This window comes from Ranitomeya imitator, chromosome 6 (assembly GCF_032444005.1).
Source record: "Ranitomeya imitator isolate aRanImi1 chromosome 6, aRanImi1.pri, whole genome shotgun sequence".
Lineage (NCBI taxonomy): Eukaryota > Metazoa > Chordata > Amphibia > Anura > Dendrobatidae > Ranitomeya > Ranitomeya imitator.
In genome coordinates, this window is record NC_091287.1 from 345,278,294 (window position 1) to 345,294,963 (window position 16,670).

The 16,670-nt window shown below is 43.5% G+C and overlaps 1 protein-coding gene across 3 annotated transcripts in view; it reads right to left on the bottom strand.

Annotated features, from left to right (window-relative positions):
- The window catches only part of ATP9B (ATPase phospholipid transporting 9B (putative)), a 481,605-nt gene that overhangs the window by 192,896 nt on the left and 272,039 nt on the right, over positions 1-16,670 (bottom strand). For all 3 annotated transcript variants that reach the window (XM_069730937.1, XM_069730939.1, XM_069730938.1), the window contains exon 12: positions 8,986-9,146. In XM_069730937.1, the coding sequence (XP_069587038.1) occupies positions 8,986-9,146 (161 nt within the window). The remainder of the gene's footprint in view (positions 1-8,985; positions 9,147-16,670) is intronic.

Consider the following 16,670-nt stretch of genomic DNA (forward strand, 5'->3'; position numbering starts at 1 on the left):
TCTCTGCATGACAGTCTGTAATTCCCCAGCCCCTCCGCCTGCCTCTGGTCTGTGATTCCCCAGCCCCTTTGCCTGCCTCCGATCTGTGATTCCCTGGGCCTTCAGTCTGCCTCCGATCTGTGATTCCCTGGGCCTTCAGTCTGCCTCCGATCTGTGATTCCCTGGGCCTTCAGTCTGCCTCCGATCTGTGATTCCCTGGGCCTTCAGTCTGCCTCCGATCTGTGATTCCCCGGCCCCATCTGCCTGCCTCCGATATGTGATTCCCTGACTCTCTGCATGACAGTCTGTAATTCCCCAGCCCCTCCGCCTGCCTCCGGTCTGTGTTTCCTCAGCCCCTCCGCCTGCCTCCGATCTGTGATTCCCTGGCTCTACACCTGCCTCCGGTCTGTAATTCTCCAGCCTCTCCGCCTGCCTCCGGTCTGTGATTCCCTGGCTCTACACCTGCCGACACTCTGTAATTCCCCCAGCTCCTCCGCCTGCCTCCGGTCTGTGATTCCCCCAGCCCCTCCGCCTGCCTCCGGTCTGTGATTCCCTGGCTCTACACCTGCCGACACTCTGTAATTCCCCCAGCCCCTCCGCCTGCCTCCGGTCTGTGATTCCCCCAGCCCCTCCGCCTGCCTCCGGTCTGTGATTCCCCCAGCCCCTCCGCCTGCCTCCGGTCTGTGATTCCCCCAGCCCCTCCGCCTGCCTCCGGTCTGTGATTCCCTGGCTCTACACCTGCCGACAGTCTGTAATTCCCCAGCCCCTCTGCCTGCCTCTGGTCTGTGATTCCCCAGCCCCTTTGCCTGCCTCCGATCTGTGATTCCCTGGGCCTTCAGTCTGCCTCCGATCTGTGATTCCCTGGCTCTACACCTGCCGACACTCTGTAATTCCCCAGCCCCTTTGCCTGCCTCCGATCTGTGATTCCCTGGCTCTCCGCCTGCTGACACTCTGTAATTCCCCAGCCCCTCCGCCTGCCTCCGATCTGTGATTCCCTGGACCTTCAGTCTGCCTCCGATCTGTGATTCTCCGACCCTGTGATTCCCCAGCACCTCAGCCTCCCTCCAGTCTGGGAATGACCAGCCTCCTCTGTTTGACATCTCTGCAATGACCTGTCATTCAAAAACTGTAGGCAGTGCACAGTCCGGCCCCAATGAACCAAAATTTAATTAGCAGAAAACTTCAAATTGTGGATAAAGAAGAACCACAGAGAGGGTTTGATCACTAAAGGTATTAATATAATCAGTATTACAGTGCCATTACAGCCATGTTTTACTTACATTACAGAATCCTGTTGATAAATTCTATTTAAACAACAGTATACCCGTGAATCTAGCTGCAATCTGTGAACAATAAAAATCCTTTTCACAATAATGGACTAGTCGGTCAGTACAATAATTTACTACAAACTGCACAAAATCTACTGTATGTAATTTTTGAAAAAAAGACATGATGCTCCAAGGAGACCAACTCTGTGTAATTTCATTAAGACGTACAGCAGGTAAATTAGCAGCACCCCTCAACCTGATAGGCTTAGGTGCAACATATGACCCCATCATTGGCATGGTGCTGTGGATGTAATGACATGAGTGACACAGTGAAGGTTACAAGGACTTGAAAAACACTATTACACCTGAGAAGGTGTTCCCGATGGGTAATCTGTTATCAGAAGCCACGTATACTCCCAGGTCTGCAATCCTGCACAGTATTACAGCAGTTATTCTGCAACCATTAATTACAGCAATATTCTATATGGTGGATTTCCCCTTGACTTGAGATAAGTTAAATGTATGATATAGCTCGCCCACCTTAGTGCATTGCACCCCCTGCTATAACACAGCATGTGGGCATCCAAAGAATGCACAGATCCAGCTTACAGGACTCCACGCAATACAAGGACATATGGCAGCTTTAGAAAACAGCCAACAGCTGATGAACTGAGATTCCAAGATCTATATTGGAAATCCAATTTAAAAAGCATTTTACTTTTATTAATTTTTAGTGTTAAAAGGAATCTGTCAGCAAGTCTTTGATACACAATCTGAGAGCAGCATGCTATAGGGGCAGCAGCCCAGTAAGTGATGCAACCCTGGAATCAGGGTTTGTACATTATCCTGATTTCATATAAAATAGAAAAACCTGCTGAAACTGTCACTTTAAGACCCTCACTCATAGACAATGTGCCTCTTCAAGAATCTGGAGAGCCTGACATGTAGCGTGCGATTCCGTGCGCCACACCAGAAATCTCACTCCAGTCAGGTACAAGAGTGAGATTTCTGGTGTAGGAAATATCATAGCCTTGTTATTAATTAGATGAGCTGTGGCGGCCCGCCCCTACCACACTCTTGTCTCACCCAAGCTCTACCCATTTTGGAAGAGCTGGAAAAAAATGACATGAAAATGTCAAAAGCCGCAAAATTATGGCGCACAAATATGAGATGTGCCTAAATATTGTGACTTTTCAAATCTTTTACACAAGAACTCTGGCACAAAAGCTTTGATGAATCGGGCCTCAAGCGTCTACACATCAGGACCTAAGGAGTCAAAAGACAATAGACTCAATGGAAATAATTCTACGAGTTAAGCGATCATACACATTAGACAAACGTTAAAGATGTTGCCCACTACTTTTACATTGATGACCTATCCTTAGGACAGGTCATCAAAGTCTGGTCGGGCGGGGTCCAACATCCGACATCCCCACAGACCAGTTGTTATCAGTGTCGGCAGCTGCTGGCCGGAAGTACTTACTTGCTGAGCTGGCCGTCTACTTGTAGTAGCCAAGGCTTGGAACTGCACATCCACTTCCTATTGATTTGAATAGGAAGCGGATGTGTGATGTGTAGTACCCTGTGGTGGCCATCACAAGTAGACAGCCACCTCCATAAGTAAGTACTTACAGCCAGCGGCCACAGCCAACACCGATAACAGCTGATTGGCAGGGGTGCCGAGCGTCTGATCCTGGCATATCAGGCATTGATGACCTATATTAAGGATAGTCCATCAATGTAAATGTAGTGGACAACCTCTTTAACCAAACTAGCAGATATTGATGAGTTTAGCTGACAGTCTAATGTGTATGGGGCCCTCAACTTTTTCCTGATGGATGATGTTGGGAGAGATAAGGATCTGACATGTTCGATTTCGGAATGCCAATCCATTTGTTATCAAAGAGATAAATTGCTGCCAACAACGTATGGCAGTGACTCTCTCGTACAGAACACGGGAGAGCTTGGCAGAGGAAGCACTACTGTGTATGGGAGAGTCTGGAGAGATAGATGTTGGCAGAAGAATCTATCGACAGCTATCTAATGTTTATGGGGAGGCTCATGGACTCAAAACGCTACAGATGGAGCAAATTTTGATAATGGATTTTTAGAGTTGATCAAAAATATTTGTTTTGATGTCGCCAGGCCTAGGAAGTGACAAAGATGCCGTAGAGATGCCAGGCCGAAAATACCAGACACAACAGAGGTCAGAACTGGGTATTGCAAATCTTTTTAATCATCTAATATATTTACAATAAAGATCTTGGAATTTTAATCCCCTGGAAGCATGATGTTTCCTAAACCTTCTACAAGTCTTAAAGACCTTGTCCAGATTTGACCTGAAAGTCTGCAGCCAAGATTTTCCGGTGTAGGGAGTGAGCAGTCATGCAATATGGATACTACATGTCACATTCTGACTAGACGTGTGCGGACTCACTCAGTTCACTTGCATTGAGCGAGGCCATGCATGTCTAGTTGGATTACCACCTCTCATCGTTACTTTAAGCAGTTTGATAGTTGTACATGTTGAAAATAGACAAGGCTCATTCCAGATTGTCATTTTTATGATTCAGGGTGGTGACAGCAGCTGAAACAGTGACTGCAGCACCAGCGTCCCGGATGTGACGTTCTGTTTGAGAAACCCCAGTGCATGCTGGGAGAATGAACCAAAATGTTATTGGAAGAAAAAAAACCAAAAGTTAAAGTAGAAACAGTAGGGATTTTTTTAATTTAATTTAATTACAAAAGTTCTTAGTTTTCTTTAAATTAAATAGACATTAATATTAAATGTGCTGTTAGGTTTCGGACAATCCCTTAAAGCCTCTTGTTTTGTAACTGAAGAACATTTTTTATTATTTTTACTTACATTGACAGTCCTCGTCTCAGGATTTTCTGCCTTTATAATAATTTTTAGACAATTTATCTTTCTTTCAAAAAGTTTTAAATGTTGTATTTCTTCTATCTTGCTTTATTACGTTAACCCCTTGGCGATATCCGCAATACAATTGAGATAAATGAGTGCACTTACTACATGGAGCTGGCTCAGGAGCTGAGACTGCACCATACAGTGTGGGGGGTGGCTGTGTTAGGCAAATGGCACTTAAGAGTAACTACAGAGATTGGCGCACGCATTTCACTGTTTAACCTGCTTGATACCAAATTCAGTCATGACAATGGCTTTTAAGAAATCAACAATAAGTTGCACTCTGTAGTGCTAAAGCTTGTAAATATGAACTATATGAAATATGAATAGCAATACTGCTCTAGATAATATTTGGAAGTGCCAGTCAGGCTTTTATTATTTGTATATAGGCCTTTAAGATGTTAGGAATAGGAAGGGGGAGGGAGCATTTCTAACACTGTTGCCCCTCCCCCCATTGAGGTGAATAGATTAGGTGCAATATCCGGCAGCACCCACTAAACAATGTAGTATTACAGTGTATTACAGTATCGGATTGGATCGGCCAATATTCAAAAAATATCGGATATCGCCGATACCGATACCCGTGCAAGTCAATGGGACACAAATATCGGAATGTAAATAAGCCCTTTCTGTCTTTCTACATCCTGTTCCGGAGGGGGGAAGAGTGTGGGCGGTGCGTGGGCGGACACTGCGTGTCTGTGTGTGCGGGCGGACTCTGTGCGGGCCTGCCAGGGACCTGTACGGGCCTCTCGGGGGTCTGTGCGTGCCTGCCGGGGGTCTGTGCGGGCCTGATGGGGCTCTGTGCGGTGTGTCGGGGGGCTCTGTGCGTGTGCAGCCTACTACAGTGACAGTGATTGACACATTAGCCAATGATGGGACAGTAGTAGTCCCATCATCCGGCTAATGTGTTGAATGAAAAAACAAACAAAAAAAAAACATACATAGCCTGCTATGAATATCAGCCCGCAGCTGTCTGCGTAGCCTTTACTGGCTATTAAAATAGGGGGACCCCAGAAAAAAATGACGTGAGGTCCCCCTATATTTTATAGCCAGAAAGGCTACGCAGACAGCTGCGGGCTGATATTTATAGCCTAGAGAGGGGCCATGGATATTGCCCCCCCCCGGCTACAAATACCGACACTTAGCCCCTCTCTTCCCACTCCCGTGTAGCGGTGGGATATGGAGTAATAACGGGTTAATGTCACCTTGCTATTGTAAGGTGACATTAAGCCGGGTTAATAACGGAGAGGCGTCAATAAGACTCCTATCCATTATTAGTCCAATAGTAATAAAGGGTTAATAAAACATACACACATTAGGAAAAAAGTCTCACTTTATGGCAATTGCTGTGTGGTAAAATTTCTCACACAGCAATGCCAAAAGTGAGACTAGGGACTATTTTTTTACAGCGGCGGAGGAATACAGTGCGGAAGGATACCTTCCTCCCATCATTGTGTTCCTGGAGCCCCTAGAGAGTGGTCGCATCAGCTGATGCTGCCGTTCTCCACGGGAGATCGTCGTGGGACACTCGTGGATTTCTGTGGACAGGGAGTATATTGTTTGTTTGTTATTTTCATATTTTTTTTTACAGATGACACTGGCTTCGGGGAACAAAGTGACAAGTAATGGTGAGTATGAACTCTATGTTTAATGTACTGTATGTTTGTATATATGTATTGTATGTAATGTATGAATGTATTGTATGTAGTATGTATGATGTATGTAGTATGTATGTAGTATGCACGTAGTATGTAGTATGTATGTAGTATCTATGTAGTATGTAGCATGTATGTAGTATGTATGTAGTATGTATGTATGTAGTATGCATGTAGTATGTATGTAGTATGTATGTAGTATGCATGTAGTATGTATGTAGTATGCATGTAGTATGTATGTAGTATGTATGTAGTATGTTGTATGTATGTAGTATGTATGTAGTGTGTAGTATGTTGTATGCACGTAGTATGTAGTATGTATGTAGTATCTATGTAGTATGTAGCATGTATGTAGTATGTATGTAGTGTGTATCTATGTAGTGTGTATGTAGCATGTATGTAGTGTGTATGTAGTATGCATGTAGTATGCATGTAGTATGTATGTAGTATGCATGTAGTATGTATGTAGTATGCATGTAGTATGTATGTAGTATGTATGTAGTATGTTGTATGTATGTAGTATGTATGTAGTGTGTAGTATGTTGTATGTACGTATGTATGTAGTATGTATGTAGTATGTTGTATGTGTGTATGTACTATATATGTAGTATGTATGTAGTATGTTGTATGTATGTAGTATGTTGTATGCATGTAGCATGTATGTAGTATGTATGTACTATGTATGTAGCATGTACGTAGTATGTATGTACTATGTATGTAGTATGTATGTAGCATGTATGTACTATGTATGTACTATGTTGTATGTATGTGGTATGTTGTATGTAGCATGTATGTTATTAGCATTAGTATGTAAATAAGAACATGAGATCATATTTGACATAGAAGATAACATAACAAAATATAACATCCAGAAAAAATAGCCCAGCATGCAACTAAACAACTTTCCAAAGGAAAATGCCTATTTAGCAGTGCTGTGGAGTCGGGACGCCAAGGTTCCGACTCCTCCATAAATGTCCCATAATTAGCCGTAACCAATTTACTGTAATACAATGGTAACATCGGACTCCACTAGAGCATCCTCGTTATCATTGGGGTCTAGCTCTAGACTCTGACAACATACAATATATTCACACTGCTAACATTTCTAAACAATTTTAAAATGACTGTGAGAGATGATAATGAAATGCTGCAATATTTGTAAGAGGAGTCAGGTTTGGTAGTTTTCTACAGACTTCACCATCCTGTACTTTGACATAGCCCAGGGTACTGTAGGGATGTCAGGGAGTAATGACAATCTCTGTACACTACTGCATAATAAATTGGCACTAAATAAATAATGGAAATAAATAAAGTCCAGAGACATGCTAAATGATACTGTCTCATAGACAAATATTTCTAGGTACTTTTTATTAAGGCAATAGCATGTTTATTTTTCCTGAAGTTGGTCGATATATTTGACTTGTGACATGAAAACGATCAGCTGAAACATTATTTTGATCTTTTCAAATATAATTTGTAATTAACGCTATATAAAGTGTTGCTTCGAAAAAAAACAAACAAACAAAACCATGACCCATTTAAAGGGAATCTGTCATCAGGTTTTGGCTACCTCATCTGAGAGCAGCATAATGCAGGAAAAGAAACCCTGATTCCAGCAATGCATCACTTAGGTTACTGGGTGCAGCATTTGTGACACAATCAAGAGTTTTTAGATGAAGCATGAAGCAGAGCTGAGAAAGCTAACCCCACCCACACCTCCCCCTTTCTGTGTACCCCGTCTATTGACAGTAAGAAGCGTATCAGAGCAGCGAACGTGGTCAGTCAATGGCTCGCAGGTGCTGCAGGGTAGGCAGTGATAATCTCTTAGTGATAAAACCTTCATTGTATGGAAACAAAACACAGCCTCATAAGTGACACATCGCTGAAATTTGTCTCAGAGCTCTGACAAAGATCTGCAAAGATCGAAATGCGTAGCTCGTTTCCTATTGTGCTGTGGAGAGTTATTCAGCTTATGTTTTTACTATGTACCAATAAAGGACTTAATTTAAAATTTTGGAGCTGGAACAAAGCTTTTTTCGTCTTACTAATCTAAGTTCCCTATCTCCAGCATTGTATTCACCAGCTGCTGTCTTCATCTATTATCGGTGCTGCTCTGGTCGGTCTTCTGCAGGTTGGGACCTACCGCAACGCTTCAGTGTTTCCTGGGTGAGCCGGAAGTCGCAACACAATGTAAGTCTATGAGAGGCAGAAAAGGGCAAGTACAAGGATCTCATAGACTTACATGGAGAGTTTGTGACTGTTGCCTCTGACTTTTGGTCAGTCAGAAACTGCGGTCACAAGATGGTGACATGGGACTGCAGTGACACCGGAAACAGCTGAAGATAGAAGCTGGTAAGTATAATCCAAGGCTCAGGGAACCAGTGACACCACTCCAGAGCTGAAATAAAACATAAAAGCGATGGGGCAGTGCTGTACACAGAGTACCTCTTCCAACTGATGCTGCTCCACTGATTCCGGAACAATTTTTGTTTTTCTTCTGTACCTCTCAGTTCCAAAATTATACCCCTGAAAATAAAGATGTGTATTTTCCCTGCCACTAAGTATGCGTGTACCACGCGACATCTCTGTGGGAGCGCCAGTGGCTTAATTGGCCGGCATAAGGGGAGAAAAAATACATGTATATGCCCCCAGAATCGGTGGTATCCGCCCTATCGTTTGGAGAGAGAATTTGCTTCTTTATTACCAGATGGAATAACTTTAGGGAAACAGAAGAAAAAGAATAAATGTTCCCGAATCAGTGGAGCAGAAGCAAATGGAGGAGGTACTCAGATTAAATCTATAGATCCAGTGAATCCAGAGAAAGGTCCTCTTCTACATGTAATTTCAGATTATTCCAATGCATTTATAGGCATCCATCTTACACTGGGGTACGCGGAACTTTACATAAACGCACTAACGTTATGCTACATATTAGATATCCTGATTAGTCTAGTAAAATGAACTTTGCACAAAAATACAACAGTATTGCTTTCTGCAGAGTGATCCTCCAGGAATCAGCAGATTTGCCGGCACTTTCTCACTCAGCTTCCTGTTCAGATCAATTTCCTTCACAATGTGAGCCAAGCATATATATATATAAAAAAAAAATGCAACATTCAGTGAAATTAGACATCCCTGTTTTTCTTTGCTACAAATATACCTTATCGGAATGATGTAGGAAAATAACAAGAGGAACCGGAACAAGTAGCGATACCATGGGCCAACAAACCCCTGCAAGGTTACCATTACAAAGGAGAGGGCCACCAGAGCCAGAAATAACGCCTTCGTCAAATGGTTCAGTTCCAGATCCAGGAGGCCCACCTGCAAAGAAGTAAAAATTCAATATATTATTACATATCCGGTTAGGTCCCACCTTATCAATGTGAAGGCTACTTTACAAAGTCATGTCAATGATTGTATTAGAGAAGAGTGAATGAGGTCTTTAATACAAAAAGTTCTGAGCCTCAAAGTCCAATATCTGCCACTTGTCGCAGCATTAACCAAGCAGTATGTATTTCTATAAAGATTTGCATGCCATATTTTAAGAAAACAGATATTACAAATAATGCACACATCGGATGCAGGATATGAGACTAGCTTACAATCTCTTAGCACAGACTTTCCCTTTCAGTACTTAAGATACATTATGGGAAACACTATTCTACAGATATGTAGATAAATGCTTAAAAGAAAATGGCGCTCCTGACTTGGAATCTATTGCATTTCAGGCTGTCACATTATATTATTAGGGGGAGTTCATCAACTAGTCAGAGAAACACTACATGCAATGTTTCTATGTGAGACAGGGGAAACCAGACGTAAATGCAAAGTGAGCATGTACGTCACCTTTAGATCGTAAACGGACCCAGTTTTTTTTTTTTAAGAATGCCATACAACTCTCCTGGCATGTCACTTTTATTTAATAATCAAAATAGATCCAGCTTCATGGACAGAAAGTCTTCTCCTTTATTCTTGCAACATTTTTCACATCCAAGTATTGATAAAGAAATACTGACGCATTTCCGTTGCACACAGCATCCTTATCGAAGGGTGAACAAGGGTGATGTGTGCACCGGATGTTTTCATACTTGCACGAATGAAGGAGAAGATTTTATGTCTGTGAAACTGGATCTCTTTTTATTATTAATACAGGGGGTGAAATAAGTATTGAACATGTCTCTAATTTTCTAAGTAAATATATTTCTAAAGGTGATATTGACAGGAATTTCTCACCAGATGTTGGTAACAACCTATCCAATCAGCAAAGGCAGAGATGTCTGTAAATTCCGTTATGTGTAATAATGACAAATGACACAGGGGAAAAGTATTGAATATATGAAGAAAAGGAGGTGCAAAAAGCCATGGAAAGTCATGACACAAGCTGAAATCTATCATTAATTAGAAAGCAATCCTACCACTTAGTGAAAAATAATATCAGCTGGTTAGACTGATGACATATAAAAGGTGTCTAATTACTAAGGTGCCACACAAGAAACATCTCCTGATGGGTAAAACCAGTGAGCTGTCTCAAGACCTTTGCAACCTTATTATTGCATTCTGATGCCATTGGTTACAGAATAATGCCTAAGCTATTGCAGGTTCCAATGAGCACTGTTGGGGCCATAATCCGGAAGTGGAAAGATCATCATTTGAACATAAACCAGCATTTACCAGGTACTTCCTCCGCATGATTTCAGAGGTGTGTAAAGAGTTATCAGAAGAGTTGTCCAACAGCCACAGTCCATCTGTGGAGTGCTACAGAAAAACCTGGAATTAGCAAGTACAATTTGTTTGAAAGAAAACAATAAGTAATTCCCTCAACTTCATGACCTGCATGCACGCTCACCACGCATGACTCCACAGATGAACAAAGGCATGCCCAAGCTCTTTTAAAGTTTGCTCAACAACAAGCCTGTGAAATATTGGGAGAATATAGCCTGGTCAGATGAGACCAAAATTTAACACATTTGGATGCCATAATACACACCATGTTTGGAGGCCAAAAGGCACTGCATACCACTCCAAAAACACGATACCAATACCAACAGTGAAGTTTGGAGGTGAAAACATCTTGTTTTGGGGCTGTTTTTCCACATGTGGCACTGTAAAACTTCATATTATTGAAGGAAGGATGAATGGACATTCTTGCTAAAAATCTGCTGCTATCTACCAGGATGATGTAGATGAACCAAAGGTTGACATTTCAGAAAAACAATGATCCCAAACACACAGCTAAGGAAACTCTCAGCTGGATTCAGAGGAAGAAAATAAAGCTGCTAGTGTGGCCTAGCCAATCACCTGATCTGAGTTCATAGAAGGAGCTCATGCAACCTTCAGGATTTGAAGAGTGTTTATGTGGAATAATTGGCCAAAATCACACCTGAGCAATGCATGCGACTAGTTTCCCCATACAGGAGGCACCTTGAAGCAGTTATCACCAACAAAGGCTTTTGCATGAAGTATTAATTACAATTCAGTAAGAGTGTTCAATACTTTTTCCTTGTGTCATTTCTCATTACTACACATAACTTAATTTGTGGACATGTATGGTTTGATTTCTTTGCCTGTGTGGATTAGATGAGTTTTTACCTACATCGAGTGAAAATTTAAAGTCAATAGCACATTTAAAAGTATATGTACTTAGAAAAATGGTGACGTGTTCAATACTTATTCCATATGCTGCTCTGGACTTAACTGGGCAATTACAGTGAGCTGTTTTTTCCGTGCTTTACTTTGGTTTTAATAAATACTTGTGCAAAAATTCTAGAGTATGTATTTCACATTGCGCTATTACTCTTGGAAACGTACGAGTAATTTAACAACTGGTGATGAAACTTTCTCTCATCAGTATAGTATAGAGTTCTGGCTAAAGGTTTTGAGCAACTTCTCCCAATGATACAGGAGAAGTTTGGTGATGAACAATGCTTTTTCCAGCATGAAGAAGCAGAATATCGCAAGACAAAAGTAATAACTAAGTAGCTCGGTGAACAGATCTTTGACATTTTGGGTCCATGGCCAGGAAACTACCCAGTTCTCAATCCTATTGAGGACATGTGGTCAATACTCAAAAAGTGGATGGACAAACAAAAGCACAAAAATTGTGGTAAACTTCAACAGTCCGGTTTTGTCCCAGAAGCTATTCTCTAGCATGCCAGGTTGGATTGCAGAAGTGTTCAAAAATAAGGTTCAACACTGTATATTTAAAAGCATTGAAGCAGGAAACTTTGTCTCAAAAGTTATGGTCACAATTTTATAATGTCAGCAACGATGGAGTAGCATTCAAAGATATGGGGAATGAAATATATCAAATATTTCTGAAAAAAGATGCTCCAGAATTTTTAAGTTATGGGAAATTATTTACTATTACTATAACACTGTGAGTGACAGCTTAGCTGTCCTATAGAATCAGGGGCGTGCTGGGCTGTCAACCTGGCACTCAACAATGCAATGAAAGAAGAGCTTGTATTCAGTCCAACGTGAATAGTACAACAAAGCGTTTCGGTCAGTCAGACCTTCGTCAGTTACGTACTAGTATGCTAGAAGGTTCCAAATGAACACCTTAATGTGGTAGCACAGTTAGTTCAGCATCCGCTGAGACGACCGGTGGACGCCACGTCTGATGTGTACTCACACCCATCTACTTCAAGATTATCCTTATATGCCCACGAGCTATATATTGAATATAATCCCTAACGGATGCTGATCTAACTGTGCCTTCACATTAAGGTGTTCATTTGGAACCCTCTAGCACACTAGTACGTAACTGACGAAGGTCTGACTGACCGAAACGTTTTGTTGCACTATTCACGTTGGACTGAATAAAAGCTCTTCTTTCATTGCATTAAGTTGAGTGCCAGGTTCTTTCATAGATCACGTGAGGTTTGGGAACCTATCTTGGCACCATACACAGTAGTGCTCACGTTATTTTCTCTCACAAACATTTTGAGTGACAACTCAGCTTCCCAATCTGGCTGAGCCTGTGGGGCTTCTTCAAGGTGTCAACCAGTCAGGGTGATTACACCGATATTTATCTGACTGACAATGCTCAGACCATTGCAGAGGAACAGCATGTGCGAGTAGCGCCATCACTTCCAGGGATGACATACGGTACCAAGGCTGGCCTGGGCTAGGACATCAGGTGGGGAAGGGGCAGACTCGTGCTAGGGAGGCTCAACGCACTTTAATAGACTTCATCAGAACGACTTGCGTCCTAGCAGGAAAACCCAGTATCTCCCGTGAATGGGCATAACCCCCTTGTAAAGAGAACATTAGTGTTATATGGAGAAAAGCTTTCATTATTATTACAATTGCATCGTCATATGGATCATTGTTGATTTGCATTGTTTAATAGTATTATCTTATAACTACTGTATATTACATGGTTCACTGACTGTTTTTGCCTCATGTTCTCGGTGCGTTGCATTTGGTCACATGCATTACATTTTGCGTACTCGGCAGATCAAGCCTTGCCTCAGAAAGACCTGAACAATGTGAAAAAGGCTTGAGTTACAAGCAAGATGGCAACCGTTATGCTAAAATGGCGCCGAGCAAGGTGCAAGATGGTGGTGAGTGGTGCAAAATGGGGAGACGGACCCGCACATAGTGGGCGTAAAAAGTAAAAGGGCACAAAGCGGGGTCCAGTCCTTCAAGAGATACACGTACAATGGAGAGTGCCGGAATCAGGAGAGTCAGCCTACAACGGGGAGTGACCATCATTGCAGAGTGAAGTGGATGGAAAAGATCCACCTAGGAAGGTGTGACCCAAGGAAACTTGCAGGGACTTTTGAGAAATGGGATGGTGGGTCAGGGCGGACTCCATCCAGAGAAAGGTGGGGCCTTGACTGGTCTCAGACGATTGAGGAGATGACACCAATCGAGAATTGTAAGCCATCTGGAGAACAGCAGCATGCAGTAATGGCAACTGACGTTGACCCAGTGTGAGTTGGCCCGGGAGAACGTTGACCGAGGACAAATGTTGAAGATGGACAAGAAGGTCAGACCAGGCAGCCTGTTGAGAGGGTTGAGGCCAAGCCGCAGCCATGAACAATGGCTGGTCTACAGCCCACCATAGGGCCAAGCGCCTGAAGACCACGCAGGCCAAGATGCCTGAGGTGAGCCCCAGCAAGAGGTGCGCACCTGTCGCCAATCAGGCAAAGTTGATTACGGGGGTGGTCTAGGCCGAGATGAAAGGGGAGCAGTGCATACGGACCCAGCTGAACAGTACCAATGAGGGAAGAGGTCATGGTCAGATGCAGTAGTTGATGGGGCCTCATGAGGCATGAGCTGGAGGACAACCCAATGGAGGGAGTGATCGCTTCCTTCTCTGGCGGGACGCTGGTGCCAAATGATAAGGTCATCAGGTACCCTAGAGCAGAGGTCCCCAACTCCAGTCCTCAAGGCCCACCAACATGTCATGTTTTCAGGATTTCCTTAGTCTTGCCCAGGTAATAATTGCATCACCTGTGCAATGCAAAGGAAATCCTGAAAACATGACCTGTTGGTGGGCCTTGAGGACTGGAGTTGGGGACCTCTGCCCTAGAGTACAGCTAGAGGACCAGTGAGGAAAATTGAGTCGAATGTTGAAGTCCACGTTGTGCTCATTGCTCGTTTGCCCCGGGCAGCTTGGAATGCCAGCAGGACAAACGCTTCACCATGTCTAGGACCCATTTGTTCAGAACTCTTTGTTATTGGCCACGGATGGCTGAAAGTTTGATTTACCTATTGCTTATCTCCCCCTTGCTGGTTGAGGACCATTGTGATGCGAGAGGGATCTACACCCTTTGCCAAGGATCTTGCCCAACAAGTTGGGGACTTTGTCCAAATGCCACTATGGGCAATGACCTATATGGACTGCATCCCCATCCTAAGGAATGATGGGAGACAATGGACTGTGTCCCATGAAGACTCTGCCCTTAAGACACTGTGTCCTGGTCGTAAGGACCAATGTTTGGGGGGGTGGACGACCTGATGTCCCAACCGGGTTGAAGGCAACTGAGACTGAGCCGTGTTGTTGGCTTGTGGCCCCTTGCAAAACCAGGGCGAATGTTAAACTGAAAGATTGCTGTTGGGTTAGAGTTTTGGACAGTTGTAGTTCTAGAGTCCTAGCCAAGAAGAACCGTTTCCATGTCACTCCACAAGAAAGAATGAAGAAGACATCATACTGGTTCTGTGTGGTGGAGAAGAACAGGACGAAGACGTCATTGGGGTTGAAATGTTATGTGTGGTATAGTGCACTGGTGTGTTCCAGGTGTTCCAGATGATCAAGGACGACTATCATTAAAAAAGGGGAAATGTAAGGAGATGGACATATTGCCCTGCTCCTTCTTAATTACATCAGTGGTGTGTATAATGTGATGTGAAATCTGAATAATGTCCTGCGTCTTGTGTACATTTTGTGTACAATACAGGATGTGATAGTGTAGGACAGTGGTGGAGAACCTATGGCACGAGTGCCAGAGGGGACACATAGAGCCACCATCACTCTCCTCTGTATACGCACCATCACACGTGCTGAGGAAGGTGAGAGGAGCGGCGCTAGTGCGGAGGGGATGGCACGCATGCAGGAGTGTGGCGGCGGTAGTGCTGAGGAAATGGCACACATGTCCACAGGTAGGACTATGATATATGAAGAGTGCAGAGCAGCGGGGCAACGGGCAGAGGCAAGTAGTTATTTATTTTTTTTATTGTGGGGTCATTATACTGTTTGGAGCACTATGTGAGCATATTATACTTTATGGAGTACCATGTGGGCACATTATACTGTGTGAAGCAATATGTGGGGCCATTATACTGTATGGAGCATCATGTGGGGCCATTATGGTGTATGGAGCATTTCATGGAGCCATTATGCTGTACGGAGCACTATGTGAAACTATTATACAGCATGGAGCACCATGTGGGACCATTATACAGTATGGAGCACCATGTGGGGCCATTATACAGTATGGAGCACAATGTGGGGCCATTATACAGTATGGAGTACCTTGTGGGGCCATCATACTGTATGGAGCACTATGTGGGTCTATTATACTGTATGGAGCACCATTTGATATTATATGGGTGCCGAAGCGAATTAACACTGACCAAGGGGCAAATAATGGATGAGCTGTATCATATCTATGGGGTTGATAGGTCACCGTATCTCCCCCAAGGGAACAAGTCCGGTAAACGTTTAAACCAGACCCTGTTACAAATGTTGTGGACCCTGGAAGAGGATAAGAAGATAAAGTGGCCCGAATTCGTATCTCCGTTGGTGTGGGTCTATTACAATCGAGTTCACGGGACAACCTTTTACACCCTCTATATGATCCTGTTTGGGTGAAGCGGATGACAAATTACTCAATTCAAGCTGGATTCGGAGGACCCCTGTCCAGACAGTAGTCCAAGTGCCTGGATCTAAGAACAGACACCAGACAATAAGGAGATTGGTGGAGCAGAAGGTTTGGGAGGTGGAACAATAAGGTCGACCCCCGAAGTTGGGTGAACAGTTCCAGCCAGGGGACCATGTGCTAGAGGGCCAAGCGACCCAGAAGCAAACTGGATCACCACTTAGAAGCAGTACCCTACCAAGCAGTGAGGAAGATTTACCTGGATAACCCAGTCTATGAGGTCAGGCCTTAGGAAGAAGGTGATGTGTTACCCTGAGAGTTGCACTGAAATATGCTGCGACCCTGTTCCTCTGAAACAGAGGAGCGTACCAAGTTCAGGTCTCAAGCGGGAGTGGCTGAGGTCCTACAAAGGGGAGTCTTAGAGGAAGAGGAAAGATGGCTTAATGTGCCATTGAGTTTGCCAGAGGTGCCAAAGCCGCTCTCAACTGGGACAGAGAATGAAACAGAAGGCGACTTG